Source organism: Convolutriloba macropyga, chromosome 8, assembly GCF_964194025.1.
Source record: "Convolutriloba macropyga chromosome 8, txConMacr16.3, whole genome shotgun sequence".
In the NCBI taxonomy this organism is placed as follows: domain Eukaryota; kingdom Metazoa; phylum Xenacoelomorpha; order Acoela; family Convolutidae; genus Convolutriloba; species Convolutriloba macropyga.
The window spans coordinates 426004-445169 of record NC_134475.1 but is presented as its reverse complement, the minus strand read 5'-3'; the positions used below and the strand labels follow the sequence as shown (position 1 = coordinate 445169).

Here is a 19166-nt window from a genome sequence, read left to right as displayed (position 1 = left end):
ACCTTCTGAGAACTGGATTTTCAGTCTTCCAATCATTTGGCAATGAAGTGGCCCATGTCTTTTGTCTCTCGTTTAACAAACCACCTCCTCCCCCACCAGTTGAGGCCACGGGTGCATTGCTCACCACAGGCTTATCACCCTCCATATGCAGACGCCTAGCTCCACCTTCAGACTGTTGCTGCTGCATTTGTTGTTCACGTCTTTGTCTCCGAGTAGCCTTCAAAACCCAAACATCTTTTTTAAGTCATCACCATTCCCTCCCCTCTCCCTTCCTTGCTACCTTAATACATTGGTGCCAACTCCCAGTTACAAACTATTCGCAAATACTTACCAAGTGAGGTGTTAAAGTAACAATTGCTTGGGGGATGCAACTAATGTACATCCACTAAGCTGGGGCGCAGGCACACCAAAGTGTTTTTGCAACTCCCTCAGATTAGCAGACCCCAAAAATTCAGCCATTACAAACCGTACAAAAACAGCAAGCTCAGGTGAGCCCATAAATCAATAAAAATGAATAATTTTCCTTAAAAGCTCCAAATTTCTGTCTCCGCAAATTACATGTACATCAAAAATGAGCGCCTCATTTTTTTAAATAAAACTGTTGTTATTAAGGTTATGAAAAAAAACTAGGAAGAGGAAAACAGAACTTAGAGAACAGAAAAAAAAACAGAACAGAGTACTGATTAAACGTATTCCAATATAAAATGAAAGAAACGAAAAATTACCTTTTCCTCTATATGTGAAGTAATAGGTGAACGTGAATAAATAACCAGGTGCAACTTCTACTGAAAATGTTCAAGTATCATCACTGATGAACTAAAAAATGTTTTGATAACGCAATGGAGTTATTTCTTATTCAGTTCATTCAACTAAAGCCTGTGAGAAAACACTACAAAAAGTTGAACAACAATAGTCCTGCAATGATTAATATGATAAAAATAGGAATGACGCGAGTAAAATAGCTCGGCAATCTGATATAGATATTTCTTTAAAGAGATCTTTTCAAAAAATACAGCTCAAACCTATCTTTTGAAGATTTAGGCGAGATGGTTTATGAAGATCAAAGCAATTGGATCCCTCGAAAGCAATGAATTGCAATCAGATGTAAATTGATTATTAAAACTTGTTCCAAAAAACAGCTTTTCATATAATCCGAAAGATTCAAATTTAGGAGATTGCCAACTGATGGTTAGGCATTAGGCTTAGGAACAACGGGGTCAGTAGCAGTATAACGTTAGTTCTGTGTCGTTCTGATATAATAAATCTCTGATGTCGATAATAAATTTCAGCGTGTAAGATCTTATCAGCGCTCACGCTGTAATAACTCCGCCTTACGTGATTTATTGGCACGTTTGATAAAAAAATTATCAATTCTCAGGTGTTAATTCAGTTTTTCTGAATAAATATTATGTTCTATGTTTTACTAAAAATATCAAAATTAAGATTTTTTTTGAAACAGCAGAAAAATTCTATATTGAAAAACTTTGACAGAGGTGCAGAACACCTGTGATAAAAAGTACGCTATAAACGAGCTGCATATATTGTATTCTTCATACCGTATGTTTACCGTTTCCCTCATTGAGTAGTGAGAAAAAGGTGCTATCCAGACCAAAAACTCAACGCTAACTAAAGTCGCTTTTTAACCCACAAACCCGCTAATATCACACACACGCAAATTCCACATACTTCGCATTCCTTTTCTACTCAAATTATGCGCTTTGTTATGTAGAATTTTCGCCCATGCCAGTTATTTAATTTTTCCTCTAAAAATTTATTATATTATACTTTTTTTATTAATAATAAGGCTAATAAAAGCTGAAAATAAGGCTAAAAAAGGGTTTATGATAATGATACTGATAGGACTTATAATATTATTAATGATATGACTTATAATAATATTAATGATAGGACTTAAAATAATATTTAATGATAAGGTTTATAATATTATTAATGATAGGGTCTATAATAATATTAATGATAAAGTCTATAATATTAATAAAGATAAGACTTATAATAATATTTAATGATAGGGCCTATAATATGATTAATGACAGTGGGGTTTATAAATAAAATTATTGATAAAGGTCTATAATATTACTAATGATAGGGTCTATAATATTATTAATGATAGGGTTTATAATAATATTAATGATAAGGTCTAAAATTATTAAAGATATGGCTTATAATAATATTTAATGATAGTGGGGTTTATAAATAATATTAATGATAGTGGGGTTTATAAATAATATTAATGATAAAGGTCTATAATATTATTAAAGATAAGGCCTATATTATTGATGATAGCACTTGTAATAATAATAATAGGACTTAGAATATTTAGTAATGCAATCTTCTAAGAATTTATCTACATCTATACCTTTTGCTTTTAATTTACAAATCATTATATAACATTTATAATAATCTGGTTCATCAGACTTATGAGTCTCTGACCATGTTAGGGTACCAGGGCTTACAGCCCCTTCACCATATTTTGGATTAGACTTAATAAATTCAACAACAGTTTTTATTTCATCTGTGAAGCAGGCTTCCTCTTTAGCTGAATAAACACTGGGTAAATATATTTCTTTATGGGACTTTTTTATATGACCCTTTAACCCACTAAAACTATACATAGAAGACAAATATTCACACCTTACCTTTCTTGAATTACATTCCTTACATATTGCCTTCTTTTCATCAAAACATGTTATTTCTTTTATAACTCTACACATATTACAAATTTTATTTGTTATATCAATTCTGTTATTAGTATTAGTAAAATAAAGAAGTAGGACTATAGTTAGAATTGGGCTTTACCCATGTTAGGGGGTCAAGGCCTGAGGCCCTTTCATCATTAGAATTAGCAATAGGATTAGAATTAGAAATAGAATTAGAATTACAATGGGGCTTTGCCCATGTTTCACTATTAGAATAAGAATTAGAAATAGAATGGGGCGTTGCCCATGTTTCACTATAAGAATTAGAATGGGGCTTTGCCCATGTTTCACTATTAGAGCTAGAGTAAGAATTAGAATGGTGCTTTGCCCATGTTTCACTATTAGAATTAGAGCTAGAGCTAAAGTTAAATCTAGAGATAGAGCCGGAGTTAGAACATTTTGAAGCAACCCCTGTTCTCTGTGTATAAGACCCATCCATACAAATACCACTTAATAAGTCATCTCCACATAAACACACATCAATTTTATCCTTATATTTTACCTTATAATGAAACGGTAAATTCAAAAGGGATGCAGTTATAAAATTGCACTCTTAACATTTTATAGTCATTATTTATGATGGGCTAAAATTTCAAAAAATATAATTAATCATAAATGTTTATATCTAGTTAAACTTATGGACATCTAATCAAACTTTAATTTATAATATATTTGTAGCTCTAATTATTTTTATAAGGAAACATGAACTCTTATAACTAATCAAACTTATGGATATCTCATCAAACTTTAAATTATAATATACTTATAGTTCTAATTATTTATAACTAGTTAAACTTTTTGGATAAACTTTTGGATAAACTCTTATAACTAGTTAAACTTTAAATTATAATATTTTTATAGTTCCCATTACTTATAACTAGTTAAACTTTTGAATAATTTCAGTTAAAATTCTATCATAATCTTTAGAGCACGCAAAGTTAAATAAAGTTTCCATATCTAACTTATTAAGAGTATTATATTTATATCTTTTCTCTATAATCTGATCATTACTCAATTTAGCTTTATCCTCATTAAAATTTATAATTTCATCTCGTTTTGGTTAAAACTTCGGTCTCTTCATCTATATACTCTTGTTGTATAGCCCAGTACTTATATATGGATGAAGTCCCATCATGTCCTTCCCCATTGTGAAGAGTCTCTGACCCTGGTCTCCCAGCATGGACTCTGTCCGATAAGCAAAGCTTGGTAAGGTATTTGTTATATTTATCAAATGACCTGCTCGTATTGTCACTTGTGCTGCTGCCCTTACTGTTGGATCAGGTTTAAAAATATTATATGTTGATAAGAGTAAACTTATAGCCGTTGCTGCATATTCTGCATACTTTAAAAAAATAGCTCTGTTTCTTTAGTTAGAACGTCATTCTGAATCTTAATACCTCTCGAAGTTAGAAGTTTATTAAAATAGAACTGATAGTTATCTGTATCAATAGAATTTCTATCTGAAGCAATAATCAATAGTGGTTTAATATAAGCTATAAGTTTATTTATCTCATCACTTTCTAATTTATCGTTTAAACTAAGGGCTTTAAGGTCTAGGAAACCAATTCTTGAGTCATATATCATAGTTCTATTTCTATCGATAATAATAAAAGTATCCTCTTTAACATTATGTTTAATCATGCCATAACGAAGTTCAGAAGCCATTCCATCTGTACAAATATAATAACTATTATTTAACTCACTAATTATACCATGGAAGTCATGTTTACATTCGTGTGTATCATTAAAATTTCTAAATAGATCTGCCCCATTATAAGTTGTAATATAATAGTATCACAACTCATTCTTGCTGTATTAACTATCTGAGCTGGTTTATGTCCTATTACAATCATTTGAATATCAGCATGTCTTCCTTCTGCAAAATAATCAGCTATATCACTTTTTATTTTATTGCGAATATCATCAAGAACAATTACACAGTTTTGAAAATTATCTATATTTTTTGATGTGATCTCTTTCATATCACACATATTTAAATCACTATAATGTTTGCCAGTTTCTGGATTAATCCAATCTCTTTCATCTTTACATACTATGATTATACGCTTTTGATCCTCTTCGACCATTTGGTTTTGATACAACTTTAAATATTGTCTAACAAAATAAGTCTTGCCTGTACCAGTACCACCATAAACAATAGTATGTAATGGCGACTTTTCAAATTCAATACTAACTAGACTTCTATTCATAAATCCACCAAAACTTTCTTCAAGTTTTGTATATTTACTTGGCATGTCATCATAAATTTTATAACAAACCACTGCTATTAACACAAGTATAAAAATTATAAGACACAACTCCATTTATATATATGAAATATAGAGTTATAATTAGACATATACTTAGACTTATAATTAGACTTATACTTAGACTTATAATTAGACTTATAATTAGACTTAGACTTGTAATTAGATTTATATTTAGACTTATAATTAGACTTATAATTAGATTTATAATTAGAGTTATAATTAGACTTAGACTTATAATTAGACTTATAATTAGACCTATAATTAGACCTACATTTAGAATTAGAATTAGAGTTATAATTAGAGTTATAATTAGATTTATAATTAGACTTAGACTAAGAGCTATAATTAGAGTTATAACTAGACTTATATTTAAATGAAATGAACATTACCCTCACTAAAGCTTCATACAAAACTATCAGTATCCATATAATGCAGCATTAGATTTTTGAGTGATGGTTGTAATACATCATAAAAGAATTCATACATGCGGATTTTGTTAAGTTCTAATACTGTTGAGCCCAAGTATATTGGTTTATCGTATTGTAATTCTTTTTTATGAAATTCGATTAGAGTGTAACTATCGTATCAAATTAGATCTTTACATGTGGGTTTACTAACAGCTTTAAGTATTTCATAATCATCTGTTAGAATCTTAGCTTCTAAATACTTTAATGAGTTCTCACAATTTTTACCAAATAGAGAATTATTTATTAATTTGAATATATCTTTCTCAGCCTCAGTCTTAGCTTCTGCTCTCATTTTAGTTGTAAGTTCAATATAGTCTCTAATAATATAATATTGTTTAAATTTTATTATTCTATGAACTTTAGTAACCTTTATACCCATCTTAACAACAAACCTTAACATTCGATAGTGTATTGGATATTTATATTTGTTATTCTGAACTAATATTAGTTTGTCACTTTTTGAAGAAGTTGGAGGTCTTTGTTTGTATCCTAGTTCATTATTCTCTACTTCTCTTTTATAAGGTAGTAATTGGAAGTTACTAGTTCTATCTTTACATTCATTAGTATATTCTAACTTACAGATAAGCCAATAGGCATAATCATTATCATCTGACGTACTTACTACTTCGTCCAGAGTTTGGTTAGTAAAGCTGACGTCTTTATATGGCAGCTTTTGCATTAATGCATAACCGTATAAGTTATTAGCATCGATGTACCATATAGATCTTTGACTTTGATTTTGACTATAGGGCTTCGCCCATGTTTCACCATGAATATGACCTTGACTTTGACTATTTATATATCTTTTGCTCATAGCACCGCATATACCACCTCTCATTGCACTAATGAAATCTTTTAGCATTTGTTCATCTTGTATTGTTTCTAATTCAACTTCACTTAATTTCAGGAAACAAGGTAACAAAGCTACAACCAGGTAGACTGATATAATGCAGAGGATTGAGTTTATATATGTCTATGTTTAACTTAACAAATACATTGAAGCAATGTTCTCATATTCTGACATCATTCTCCATATACTCTAGTGTTAATTCTTTACTTGTTTTCATACTATTAGTTCTATTAAACTCATCAACTTCAGATTGAGGTGGCCACTTATTTAATAGCGATGATTTAAAGTCTTCTATTAATAGATTGTTCATTTTATTATTATAGCTATTCTCATCCTTAAAGTACCCATAAGGATATAATGTTTTAATTTTAACTTGATAAACATTTGCCATTTTATCTAGAGACATTGTCATAAAATTGTAACTGTCTATAAACTTTAGCATGCGCACTCTAAACATTCTAGCTTTACTAATAGTACTAGGTAATACATCAACTCTTCTCTTATTATTATTCTGATTAAATATCTCATTAAATATTAGATTGAAGTCATAACCTTTACCATTATGAAATATTACAGGAATGAAGTTTTGTTGTCTATAGTTTACATTACAAACATTGCATTGAGGACCTCTATATTTACCTGTTTCATGACAGTGATCTCTCACTTTATTAATACATATATTGCCGCATATATGACAAGTGTTATTGACTTCATGATATAGTTTATCTTCTTTATTAAATATCATTGGTTTGTTTAACTTGAAATTATTCTCAGTTTCTATTTCCAATAGATCTTTGACACAATCTTTGATACAGTCTGGACCAAAAAATGATTTGTAATTTCCATTATTACTAAAGCCAACGGCAATAGGTACATGGTCAGAAATTTTATATGTATTATCACCAATCTTTTTATTATTGCTATCCATATAATATTCAATGTCGCTATAGATGACATTCTTCACTTCTTGTTGTTTGTAATGGTTCTTGAATTTAATTTGTTTTAATTATGGGCATACAATCTTTGGTTTGGTTTGTGTGCGGCATTCATGGGTTTCATATTTTTGTTGAGTGGTAAACCAATAGGTACAATTATCACAAAACCAATACTTTAACTGTTTAGTATTAGGTCTTCTCAAAAATACTTCTATGTTTTTAATTAAAGCACAGTGATCATCCCATACCAGTATTCTTACATCCTTGCGACCTTTGACGAAGTTTGAACATCTCTAATATTTGTACTTTAGTATTATGGGGCCCCGCCCATGTTACACCATTGTTTTCATTATCTTCCCAGTCATCAACTAGGTTATTAATATATCTACTTTCTCTAGTTGCATGATCAGCTGCAGGGAATAATGCTGCTGTAATACATAATTGCAAGCAGTTTAATTTATTGTTTCTAATATTTAATGTTGCTTTTGTTTTACTTCTTAGTCCGGGTGGTAGTTCAGTATAAGATCCTAATGATGGCTTAGTTCTTTCTATGTTTAATTGCACGTCTGATATTCCAATAAATTCATAATCGTAATCATAGCCTTCATATATTTCTTTAACAAGATCAAGTCATTGGTTTAGATTCAGTCGATGATCTTTAGTCATATATTCATCAGTTCTGAAGATTAATTTAGTAGTCTTTGGGACCTCTTCTTCGCCATTGGGAGTTCTCTTTCTATATACGCAATTAGCAGTGACCTTATACTCATAGAATTTAAATGGTTTAAACCCGTCTAATATGTAATCTATTGGCTCATTAATATCTTGGATATAACTGTCATCAGATTTAGTAATATATAACTGCCTTTGATTGAAGCTTGATTTAATATTAAAATTATTGTCCCGGGCTACGTATTCCCTCCAGTGTTTATTCATGTGGGTTTGTAGACCTATATCATTTTTAAAAGTTTGACCACAGACCCAACATGGGACTACAGTTGGGGGTTTGGCATAGTTTGGTGGGCTGGGGCAAAACCTTTTTAGGAACAAGAATGAAGTCATCTTCTTCGGGGTCGTACACCCTCTCCATGTTTTCGTTTATGGGCTGAGGCTTAATCATGGGTTGGGAGGCAAAGGGCGAAGCCCCTTTAGGTTGAGGGGGTATAGGCGAAGCCCCTTCAGCCTCATCAAGATCCATAATCGTTTCCCTAGCTCTTTTCTGGAGCTTGCCTGTTAAAGTATGTTTGATTAATTCTTTCCTTGAGTCAAAGAATAACTCACAAATATCACAGAAGTTTACGCTTTTTACATTAGACATCTTTATTTTTTAAGAACAAAAATTCATTTTTAAAAAAATTAAAAAAAGTCAAAATCAGTAAAATGTGATAGTTGTAAAGATAAATCTTGGGGAAGGTGTTGTGATAAATGTTTAGATAGTTTATTTGAGTGTTTTATCTGTAAGGGGCACTTTAAGAATAGGGATTATATTAGTCATATGGATATACATTATAATGATCCGAATATATATATATATATATATATATATATAAATATATATAACATGCATAAAGTGTAAAGTAAATCAACATAGTAGCGGGTTTAGATTTGAAAATTTTAAGTGTAGACTATGTGTTTATGTTCAAAGAAATAGATATACGCGCACTAAAGATAGATTATGGGAATATGCTGAAAGATTTAATATAAAAATTTAGAATTAAGCTGGTTTTGTGCAGATTATCCACGAAAAGCTTACACGGTCTCACTAGTTACACTGAAAAAAAAACTAATCACTGTTTCCACCGATCTCAGTGTTTTTTGACTGTATACCCATCACCGTGTGTCCCATATACAGTCTCACAGCAGTGATCATCCTTTTTAAGAACTGTGAATTTGTTTTTTTTTATCTCACTTAGTTTCATAGTAATTCATCAAGTCGGGGGACGTTCTCTGCAGACAGTGAGGAAGGAACCCTAAACCTTCCATTTGCTAAATTAACTTAACTCGACTCAATGATTTAACCACTACGCCAAGTGAGACAGAAAGTTTTAGTTTTAGATTGATTAAATATTAATTGGGGAACATATGAAAATTTTTATTAGTTAATATTTTTTTCAATTTTTTTGTTCAAGTTCTTTCGCAAGTTGGTTTGCGTGCTTTTTACACGGTCTCTCTAATTACACTAGTATCTGGGATACGTCCACCGGAGTCGGCGGGGATAGAACCCGAACTATCCGTCTGATAATGGATAATTACAAGCTTAACTCTGTGCTAGCGGATTGCACTAAGTGAGACAAGAAATGATAGTTTTTGAGGAAATGTAAAGGGGAAATATAGTGGATAAAACAAAGGGAAATAAAATAATGTTTATATGTAGTAGTGGGAAAAAGGTGCATTTATCCAGACAAAAACGAATACCCGTGAGGTCTTTGGTCTTCTGGATAGCACCTTTTTCCCACTACTTCATTGTTCCGACCAACTTTAATAGCGGAGGAACTATATGCTCAATTGTTTTGTTCAGTCAAATTTCGCCGATCGATATATTCACCGTACAGGGTTATAAGTGGTATTACTAAAAACCTTGTCAGGCATAGAATTTCAAGTTAAAAAAATTTAGATTTTCGCTTTCTCCGGGAGTTACGGAGGTTTAAAATTTTGTTGTTTTCTCAACAATTTTCGTAATATTTGCTTATATTTTGAAGAATTGTTGCCTAAAATATGATAAAATTAAAAACGATAGTCTCACTCGTTCTCCGTTAAGCATATAACGGAATTGGTGAATTGTTAGAATCAACTCTTTGGCAAAGATTTCAGCTAAATTTTTGAAAAATCAGCCTTTTTTCTTTGTCTTTCGTGAAAAACGGCATCAAATATGTCTATTTGGCCCAATTTATCCGGTAGTGCAGGCATGAAAACTGCTGACACAATCTGAGCTTACTCAGATTTGGGCTTAATGTACCTCTTGTTCGTAAAAAAGTTTTTGCGGTCTTTCGTTAACTTAAACTGATCTTTAAAAAAAAGCATAAAATTTTTTGGTATTTTATGATTTTTGGTTGCCTAAAACCTATAACGCAACGTTTTAGAAAAATGGCGTTTTTCAACAGTCGCGCAGCAATAGCGAGGCCAATTTTGGTCTCGTTGCTGATCTTTGCAATGAAAAGTGTTCAGCGTGTATTTGGGTCTGTCCTTTAAAAAAATTGGCAATTTTTTCACCTCAATTACAGACAAGTCTGTTTTCTTTAAAAATTCAATTGATAACAGGTCACATAGTTCAACTAAAGTCCTAAAAAAACATTGCGTATTTTGAGTCAAGCTCATGGTTTTTATGGCTCTGACAATAAGTTTTCTCAAATTTCTAATGAATTTTTGAGTTTCAACAGCATTTGATGTTCTTTTTGTAGTCTTATGACTTAGTCTTATTATTCAAATGTCTTTGGTATCTAATCAGCCAATACAGGAACTATCTAATGCTTTCCCTTAAAATATAATGGTCTTTCGGCAGTAAAACTGGGTACATATCCAAAATTCATCCTTTATTTTTGATATATTGAATTGTTGGTCAAAATTAGATATTTCAGTAACATATAGAGTATTTTGTTTTGCTTTAATGGCGAAGCAGCAAGAGCAAGACCTGTTGCAGTCTAGTTCTGTAGTTTCATAGTTCAAAAAATTGTTCGGATTGCAATGGAGCGCTATTTTGTTTTGAATACTTTGGCCCTTTCTGTGTTTCTATGTTAGTTACAGGACATGATTTCAAATCTAACTTCAATTATTGAGAGGATAAATTTACATGCAAATAACGGTCAATGAACATACATGCTAATCTTAGTGGAAAACATATGGCTTTCTGTCTTCAAAACCGTTTGCGTTAAAATTTTTGTGAAATTTTGAGTTGTGACTGTATTCGTTGTTAATTTATAGTGTCTATTTACAATTCTTTTATTTGAAAGCTCACGGTTGCTATGTCTTACAATTTTTAAAAATGTATTTCAGAAAAAATAAAAGTTTTATGAAATTCGCAACTATCAATCTGGTTTCTACCAACTTTTAGCGTAGTCTCCGCGAAGAGGGAGGTCGCATTCTTGCTCATGTGAATTTTCTGGCTGCATTTTTATTTAAATAATGGTTTGTACAGTTGAAATTACGAGTTTTACAAATTTTATTTTTTCTGTTTTGTCCGATCATCACATTTATGACACATTAATTACAAGTTGAACATCACCTTATGCGCGCTGACTATTGCCAATTATATTGAATATTTTGGCGAATAGATTGTGATTTCATAGGCTTCGACACCAATTCCTCGCAAAATTGAATTGTCTTTTTGATTTTTGCCTGTGTTCGTTCTTTTTGTAGTCATATGACATTCTGGATAATGACAGGTCAGCAAGTCAGTTGATAGCTAATGGCTTTTATGACTTTGAATTTAGTTGTTTATAAAAAGTGCAAACGTATCTTCTAGTTTTGTCCCTTTTTGTATTCTTTCTACTTGTTAATCATTATCAATAAAGATTTGCCAGACCCACATAAAAAGCCCTGCTTATCATGCAATAATTTTATTGGAGGGGGTGGTATAGGTTAGCAACAGGTTCAAGTCTAACTAAACAAGGCATGCAGTTAACAATAATCAAATGAAAGTTTCTTAAATTAACATTCAAAGAAATGCTACCACTGGGGTTCGACCCACTTTATATTTTGGTGATGAATTACTATGGCAGTAATGATAAAAGGTTTGAACAAGTTTATAAAACAACAGCTATTATATAGCTCATATAAAGATATTCATTTCTTTACATGTAATTTGGATCTCAAAATGCCCGAACATTCTATAATTGTTTGTTTTCTTAGGATCTAGTCTGTTCTGTCTTCTCTAACGCTATTTATAACCGCCAATTACAAAAAGCTTGTTTTAAGAAAGGTTACACGACTCTGGAAAAGTCACGTCCAAAATCTGGTCTGACATCTCGAGTCGCTACGCGGTCCCCCCCCCCCCCCTAAGTGCCAGAACTTGTCTCTGACGGCAAGTACAGTCACATAACTTAGAGGTAAACTACATTTCGTTTTCGACTGAGCTGTGATGTACCTTTGAGGTAGCAAGACTGTTGACCAGTTGAACTTCAGCCTCAAAAATCTGCCGATACATTTGACCATTTGCAATCGGCTTCATACTTCCCACACCGCCTGTCGAAGAAGAGCCAATTGCAGTAGTCATCATTGCAGTTTGTCCACTAGGAGCAACTGAAATCTGATTGGATGAGAGATCCGCTGTCATTATAGCATACGATAGATACCAATAATGTCCTGATTTTACTCTCTTTTGATTGGTGCTAATTCAGCCGATTTGATTGGACGAAAAGACAGACGTTTTGTTTTGTCTGTCTATTTGCCGTTACATCGTTCTCGAAATCAACATTAAATCTTAAAACACTTTAGATGTGAATTTTTAGAATTAGTAATCAAAAAGGATCAGTTGATATGAAATCAAAATAAAGAAAATGAATTCGCAATAATGTCTTGAAGCTAAAATTGTCTAAAACTGAGATACAAATAAGCTAAGAAAAAGCAAAAGTATACTTATAAACTAAAAATCTAAGAAAGAAAGAAAGCGTACAAAATAAAGCAACAGTTCTCCAGATAGAAAAGAAAGTCTGAAAAATATCAAAATGATTTAGATGAAATTTTCCTTTCATTTACAAAAATAACAGCACCAACAATTGATATAGCTAATTTTTTTGTGATATATTCTTTGATTTTTAACGGATGATTGCCAAGGTTGAGCACCATGTTAGCAAACTCACATTTCATCTGATGAGGGTATATAAAACGAAGGCAACCTCAATTTAGCTATCTGTTCATTGATAGCCGGCTGGAACAAGTTGTGAACAAACAACCTAGCAGCTGCTGGACAAGAATTTCGGTTCAAAATCAGCAGACAATCGCTGTATAGACATACAAGAGATCGTTTATCAACTTTACAAAATCTTTCAAGGTTCAGATATTTATCGCGTGCTATTACGTCATAGGCATCGTTCACCACTGTGTACTTCAGGAAACCAAAAACAAATTTCCGCATGAATGTTTCCATTCTTGTTGCCGCTTCTCTTGAACCCAAACTGCAAAGTTGCGACGTCCAATCGAGAAATTGTTCGCGATAATTCTTGGGCAAATAGACTGCGTCATCGTGAGTTGAAAACCCTTCGAAAGTTCCAATTTGATCGGGCAAAGCTTGAGGGTTCTCCTCCATAGTTGCAGATATACGTATAAGTGTGTAAAAACAGTCGCATTGTAGACACGTTTTTGGTTGATGTGATTGGTGTACAACCGAATCTAGAGGGTCCGTCAAGGTCTCATTTGTTTCCGCTGGAAGTTTAGCATTGCCGAACACGATTGCTGACTCGGATCGGTTTCGTAAGACGTTGGGTTCTAATTCGGAATCAGATGAAAATTTAACCCTAAATTAAACCGCAATAACACAAATATAAAGTCGTAATTTGTTGACTTTGGTGGCCTAAATTTCATCAACTGTTATTTTCAGAATTTTTGAATTTTCATCTTAACTGAGTATAAAAGTGTCGAAATTCTTAAATTATTTGATTGCATGGAAGTTAAGTAAAAATTTATCAATGCCAAAATACCCAATTTTTTGAAATCCCCAAATTGGATATTTTGGCGCATTGTGTATCTTTGAGCAAAAAATCGAGCAGCAATTAAAACCCTCTATTAAACTTTCTGAGTAGCAGAACTTTTTCAATTAAAATGCCTGAATGTCTGATTTGAATATTGATGAAAAGGTAAAAACGTAGATAACAAATCGCCGGAAAATAGCCAGCGCCGACTCAATTGACGCATATTGAGGATTGAAACAGATAGAGAAAAAAAACTAAGAGACAGAAATTGACAGAATTTTTGTGTGTCAAAGTGTTCTTATTTGGTGTGTAAACTCTGCACATTCGGTTAGATTCTAAAAATACACTTAATTCAGCTTTTAAATTGAATGCTATTAGGCATGAAACTAATACTAGCTAGCAACCGCTTTAATTAACTTTGATAACCTAATGCATTATTATTTAATGACCGGGTTTTATACGTTCCTCCCGTTTCGTTTGATTTCGCTATTTTCACTTTGACCGTTTTCAATACATTACGCAATTCCATACGTGAAAGAATTTAATATCTATTTAGTTGAAACAGAGAGTGAAGTCAGTCAGAAGTCAGGAAGTCACGAAGTGAAATCCGTGACTTATGTAAAAAGAAAAACGTGATCACAAGGTGAAGCGAGTTAAAAAAAACATAGCCTGCAGACTGCGGAATCGACTCAGAGTGGAACTTAACTCACGCCCTACAAAACAATATTCTGAACTAGCAAGACTATTTGCTTAATTAGAGCACTCAATTTGAAGAAAAACAGGAAGCAAATTAGAAAGGAAAACAAAAATGTGAGCACATGTTGTTGGCATTCTTTCACCATTTGCGACTCCAATACACATTTTTGATAAAAGAATGTCTGATATGTTCAATTTCTGTTCCATGAAACTCAATGTACTAGCAAAACTACCCAGCAGATTGCCGGAAAAAATCCGCCATTGATTCCCATAAACCCAATTAGGATTGGAAGGGAAAATGAAAAAACTTGCAAAAAAAAAATAAAATACGAATTATGTTGATGTTCTTCTGGAGTTAGACATACAACTATTTTTAAATGATGGAATACAGGTGATCGTATAAATAAGCACTAGAGATGGTAACTAATATTTATCAGAACAGAGTTCAAGTAGCAGGCACCTAAAATTGGGTTTTATGCGATTATTCCATTTCTACTTTAATTTGGTTTCGTGATATTGACTCCGTTGATTCAAGACTGTTCTTCTGAGCAATTTCTGCCTGCGTTTACTTTGAGAAGAATGAGAGAACAATAAAAACATCCTACAGAAATAAAAAAAATAACGCAAAATGTTGAAAAATCTGTGCACTAAGATAAATCTAAATACCAAATTCTTATTCAATGACGTCAAAAAATTAGGGACGCTTTAATAGCGGGCCATGAAGATGACAAAAGATGTAATGAAAAACATAACAAGCAATCCATCTCGAATCGGGGAAAAAGAAAGCAGAAAAGAAAAAAAAACGATGACAAAATCTAAGAAACATGTTAAATTTATTAAATTAATTTCTCTTTTTGGTAGAGTCTCAATATATTAGTCTCAATTTGGAGACACTTTATAAAGCAGTTGCTTTTGAGGCATTGATCCACTACCCGATTCTGTAGGCATTGGAAAACACATCGGTATGAACCATCAATCCTCTTCATTGGTTTCACGCAGTAGAAAGAACCCTACTACCATCCTAAATAAAACAATTACGTATGAAAAATACTCTGAAATTCAGAAAAAACAGGAATTACCAAAAAAAAAATTGAAAACCAGAAAAATTCAGAAAAAATGTTAAAACTTAGTCTTATTTTCTTCAACTGAAACAAATTTTAAGTCATATTAGCAAAAATAAAAAAAAGGGTATGAAAACAACATAAATACTAATCTCAACCATAAAATTACCCCAAATACATAAAACTTTAAAAAGAGTACAAAGACCGCTAAAAAGCCTCCAAAACAGCGAAATCACAAAAACAGCCGAAGATTTCATATAAAACTCTAATATATGATTTAGATGGTCAAAATGCTTACAAACAAACAATTGTTCATATGGTTTAGAACAACAACTTTATACCCGAAAAAGTAAAGTAAACACTGGAAAAGCTGCTTCGAAAATGCCGCAAGTGATCAAAATATTTCGCTCGCTTCTCAAAACCGCACCATGAAATAGAAATTACTCTCTCTTCTCTCTGCTCTTCATTTCGTTCAGCTGTCTGACCTAAACACTTAGTTTTCACGTGCAGCATTGACTTTACATCCTGTTTTAAATACACTCCAAAAATTTTGGGATAAAAAAAGACGCTCCACCAATACTCCAATTCGAGTTGTAAAAAAGGAGAGCCCTTAAATATTAGCCGTTGAGAGGCTGACGACGGCTATTAATAAAAACTCCAACAAAATTTGAAACACGAAATTTAACGAACCCTCCAAGTGAAGAATCTCTTTTCTTTCTATTTCCTCGCAATTTATCACCAGCATTTGTACCCGCGTCTTCAGTATTTCTTCTTATCGTAATAATTCCTGGCTTGTTTGGTGACGTAGGGGTCGCAGCCATAGCAGCACTCACATTTCTCGACCGGCTCTCAACTAAATTGTCCATCGAGCCTACTGAAGAAAACGAAGCAACACTATCCGTACTTTGAGCAGGTTTGAGTAAATTTGCTGACGTGGCGCTTTCTGATTGGTCAACGATGTCATCAACACTTGATGTGCTTTTTCTGGTTATTGAACCGATTGTATCAAGAGAGTCTCTCTGCGGTTTGCTCTCAATATCTTCGACAACAATTTGAGGAGCGGCAGCGATTAATTTCTTGTGCTTAGAGTTCTTCAAATTTGACACCTGCTTGACCTTTTGTGGTAGCACTACTCGAATGGCTAAAACAAATATTGTTCCCACCCAACCTTTTTGGGAGCAAAAATTCTAAACTCGACTGGGTCTTTTGTTCAGTTACTAATCAATATATTCATCGTAGACTTGTGAGAAAATAATTTTTGTTTTGAATTTTGTTTTCCTGGGAGTTATCGAGGTTAAAAGTTTTGTGAGCATTCGATTAATTTCCGCTGTTTTTGTTTTCAATTTTTGCAGAAATTTGTCAGAACTTTGCTCAAATATGTTGAATTGTTAAGTATAGTCTTTTTGATTTTGTTTTTGAAGATAGAGGAGGATTTCTGAAATGTTTGATCTGACTTTTTGGCAAAAGCTGTGGCTAAACTTTTGAAAATACGTACTCTTTAAATGAAAAATGGAACCAAATACGCTTCTTTAACCCACTTTGTGCAAATTTGCCAAAAGTGTAGACCTAAAAACTGCTGAACTAAAATTAATAAACTAAGATGAGAATTATTTTAGGGCTACCTCAGATAATGTTTCTAAACTAAAATTTTGCCGGCTTTTCGCTATTTTAAATCGATATCCATTCAAAACGCTGTATTATTTTCGATGCATTAATTAATTTGCCTAAATACTTATTGAGCAAAGACTACGAAGAGCTGTGTGTTTCTAAAAACGCGCAGTATAAGCCAGGCTAGTTTGGTATCAACCTGGAGTTTTCAAACAAAAAATTCAGATTGTATTGGGGCACTGTCTTTTCAAAATCTATTCAATTTTTTATGATGTCAGTTAAAGACAAGTCAATTTTCATATTAAGTTTCTAATGACAGAAAATCCCATTTAAGTTTACATGAGGCCAAATAAAATTTATCTTGTTTCAGAGACTCGCGGTTTTTAAGGTTTCGAGTCTGTTTTAATAAAAGCTCCAAATAGCTTCCTAAAGAGGTGAAGGTAAACGTAATAATGCTTTCAGTTCATGTCTCGATCGATCCTAATAGCTCTTATGACTTCAAATGTAGTTGCCTTTTAAAAAGATCAACAAACTTTTGAAGGTTGTCATCTTTCTGAGCCTTATTTCTATCGACTTAAAGCAAAATCCTATCAATGACAGCTCTTACAATGTTTATAAGCAAAAAAGAAATATGCCTAGCGTTTTCAACTTTAACTAAAGGTTTTATGACTTTGAAAATAAAGTTTTGTGATTTTTAGTTATTTGCCCACGCATGGTTAATTTTTGGCGTTTTGTCAAGTTAGTCAAATTATCACAACAATAACAGGTCCCAGTGGCGTTGAAAATAAGCCCAATTGAACACAAGTGTTTTTATGATTTCAGTGGTGCCGACACTTTTTCGCAAATATTTATTCAATTTCTGCTTTGTTTTCAGAATTTTAGCCTGTTCTTGTCGAACGTCTTGTTGTCGTATTACAAATTCCGAAAGATGACAAATCTAATTATAATTGCTTCCTGAAGAGGAATCGGTGCTCCTATTTAAGGGTTTCAATTGAAAGCTAATAGATTGAGTGACTTTGAAATTATTCGTTAAAAACAGCGTATTTGAACTTTGATCTTTTCGATATCCTTTTTTGTTAAATGGTATCTTAGTTTCATTAATGACCGATCCCATCCATTCCATTGATTGCTTTTAAATTTTAACTGACGAATTTAAGAGTTTTACACTATGTGATTTCACAAAAACTCAAAGCTTTTTTCATGATTGTCATTATTTATGCTTATTTTTGTTGTATTTTCACATAGCCCTAATAAAAAGAGCCATCTTCTGAGTACTAAGTATAAATATATAATCTTCTCAGTTAACAACTTATGGCTTTAAAGGCTTTAATATTGCATGTCTTCGTAAAAATTATTTGTTTGTTTTGACTGTACTTGATGTTATTGTAGTCTTATGGCTCTGCCTCACTAGTGACAAGTCCCATTGGCTTCCCAAGGGGATTAAGAGGAACCTATCTTGTAATTTTTAGTTGAAACTTTATGATTGCTATGGCTATTGAACATTACTGGTGTCACAAAATTAATTGGATTTTTTATTGCTGCCCTTTTTCGTCATTTTATCGACTCGTTGCCTATGCACATCAAGTACAAGTCCAGTATACTTTCCAGTAACGGAGAACTTAAATTGTTTATCTTAGGTGTATCTGTTGCTATTTTGCCATTCTTACTAAGTTTTTTTAAAAAAAACGGATCTTCAGTTTTGGCCGTAATCAATGTTTGTAGTCTTTGTTTTACTTTGTTGTTAGTCTAGTCTCGTAGTCTCACTGTTAACTATTAATTTTAAAAGCATTATATAAGCGAGAACTTAGTTGCTTTAAGATCTAGTTGGGTGCTTAAACTGTAACATTTAACTTTTTTCACAGTGCGGTCTTAAGCGGATAGTATTGCAATTAGCAGTTGGTTTGTTTAGAGCCATTTCCGATGAGCGCTATCCACTTTA

The 19166-nt window shown here is 32.4% G+C and overlaps 2 protein-coding genes across 6 annotated transcripts in view; both read right to left on the bottom strand.

The window, feature by feature from the left end:
- LOC142344364 (coiled-coil domain-containing protein 180-like) overlaps positions 1-12650 on the bottom strand; it is a 97685-nt gene extending 85035 nt beyond the window's left edge. For all 5 annotated transcript variants that reach the window (XM_075395951.1, XM_075395953.1, XM_075395954.1 and 2 more), the window contains exons 1-2: positions 12320-12650; positions 3-217 (exon numbers count right to left, since the gene is read on the bottom strand). In XM_075395951.1, the coding sequence (XP_075252066.1) occupies positions 3-217; positions 12320-12508 (404 nt within the window). In that variant the 5' untranslated portion in view covers positions 12509-12650. The remainder of the gene's footprint in view (positions 1-2; positions 218-12319) is intronic.
- Positions 12651-12732: 82 nt separating this feature from the next.
- LOC142344363 (uncharacterized) overlaps positions 12733-19166 on the bottom strand; it is a 43800-nt gene continuing 37366 nt past the window's right edge. Inside the window, exons 7-8 of the mRNA XM_075395950.1 lie at positions 16310-16760; positions 12733-13688 (exon numbers count right to left, since the gene is read on the bottom strand). Coding sequence (XP_075252065.1) covers positions 13031-13688; positions 16310-16760 — 1109 coding nt within the window. The 3' untranslated portion in view covers positions 12733-13030. The remainder of the gene's footprint in view (positions 13689-16309; positions 16761-19166) is intronic.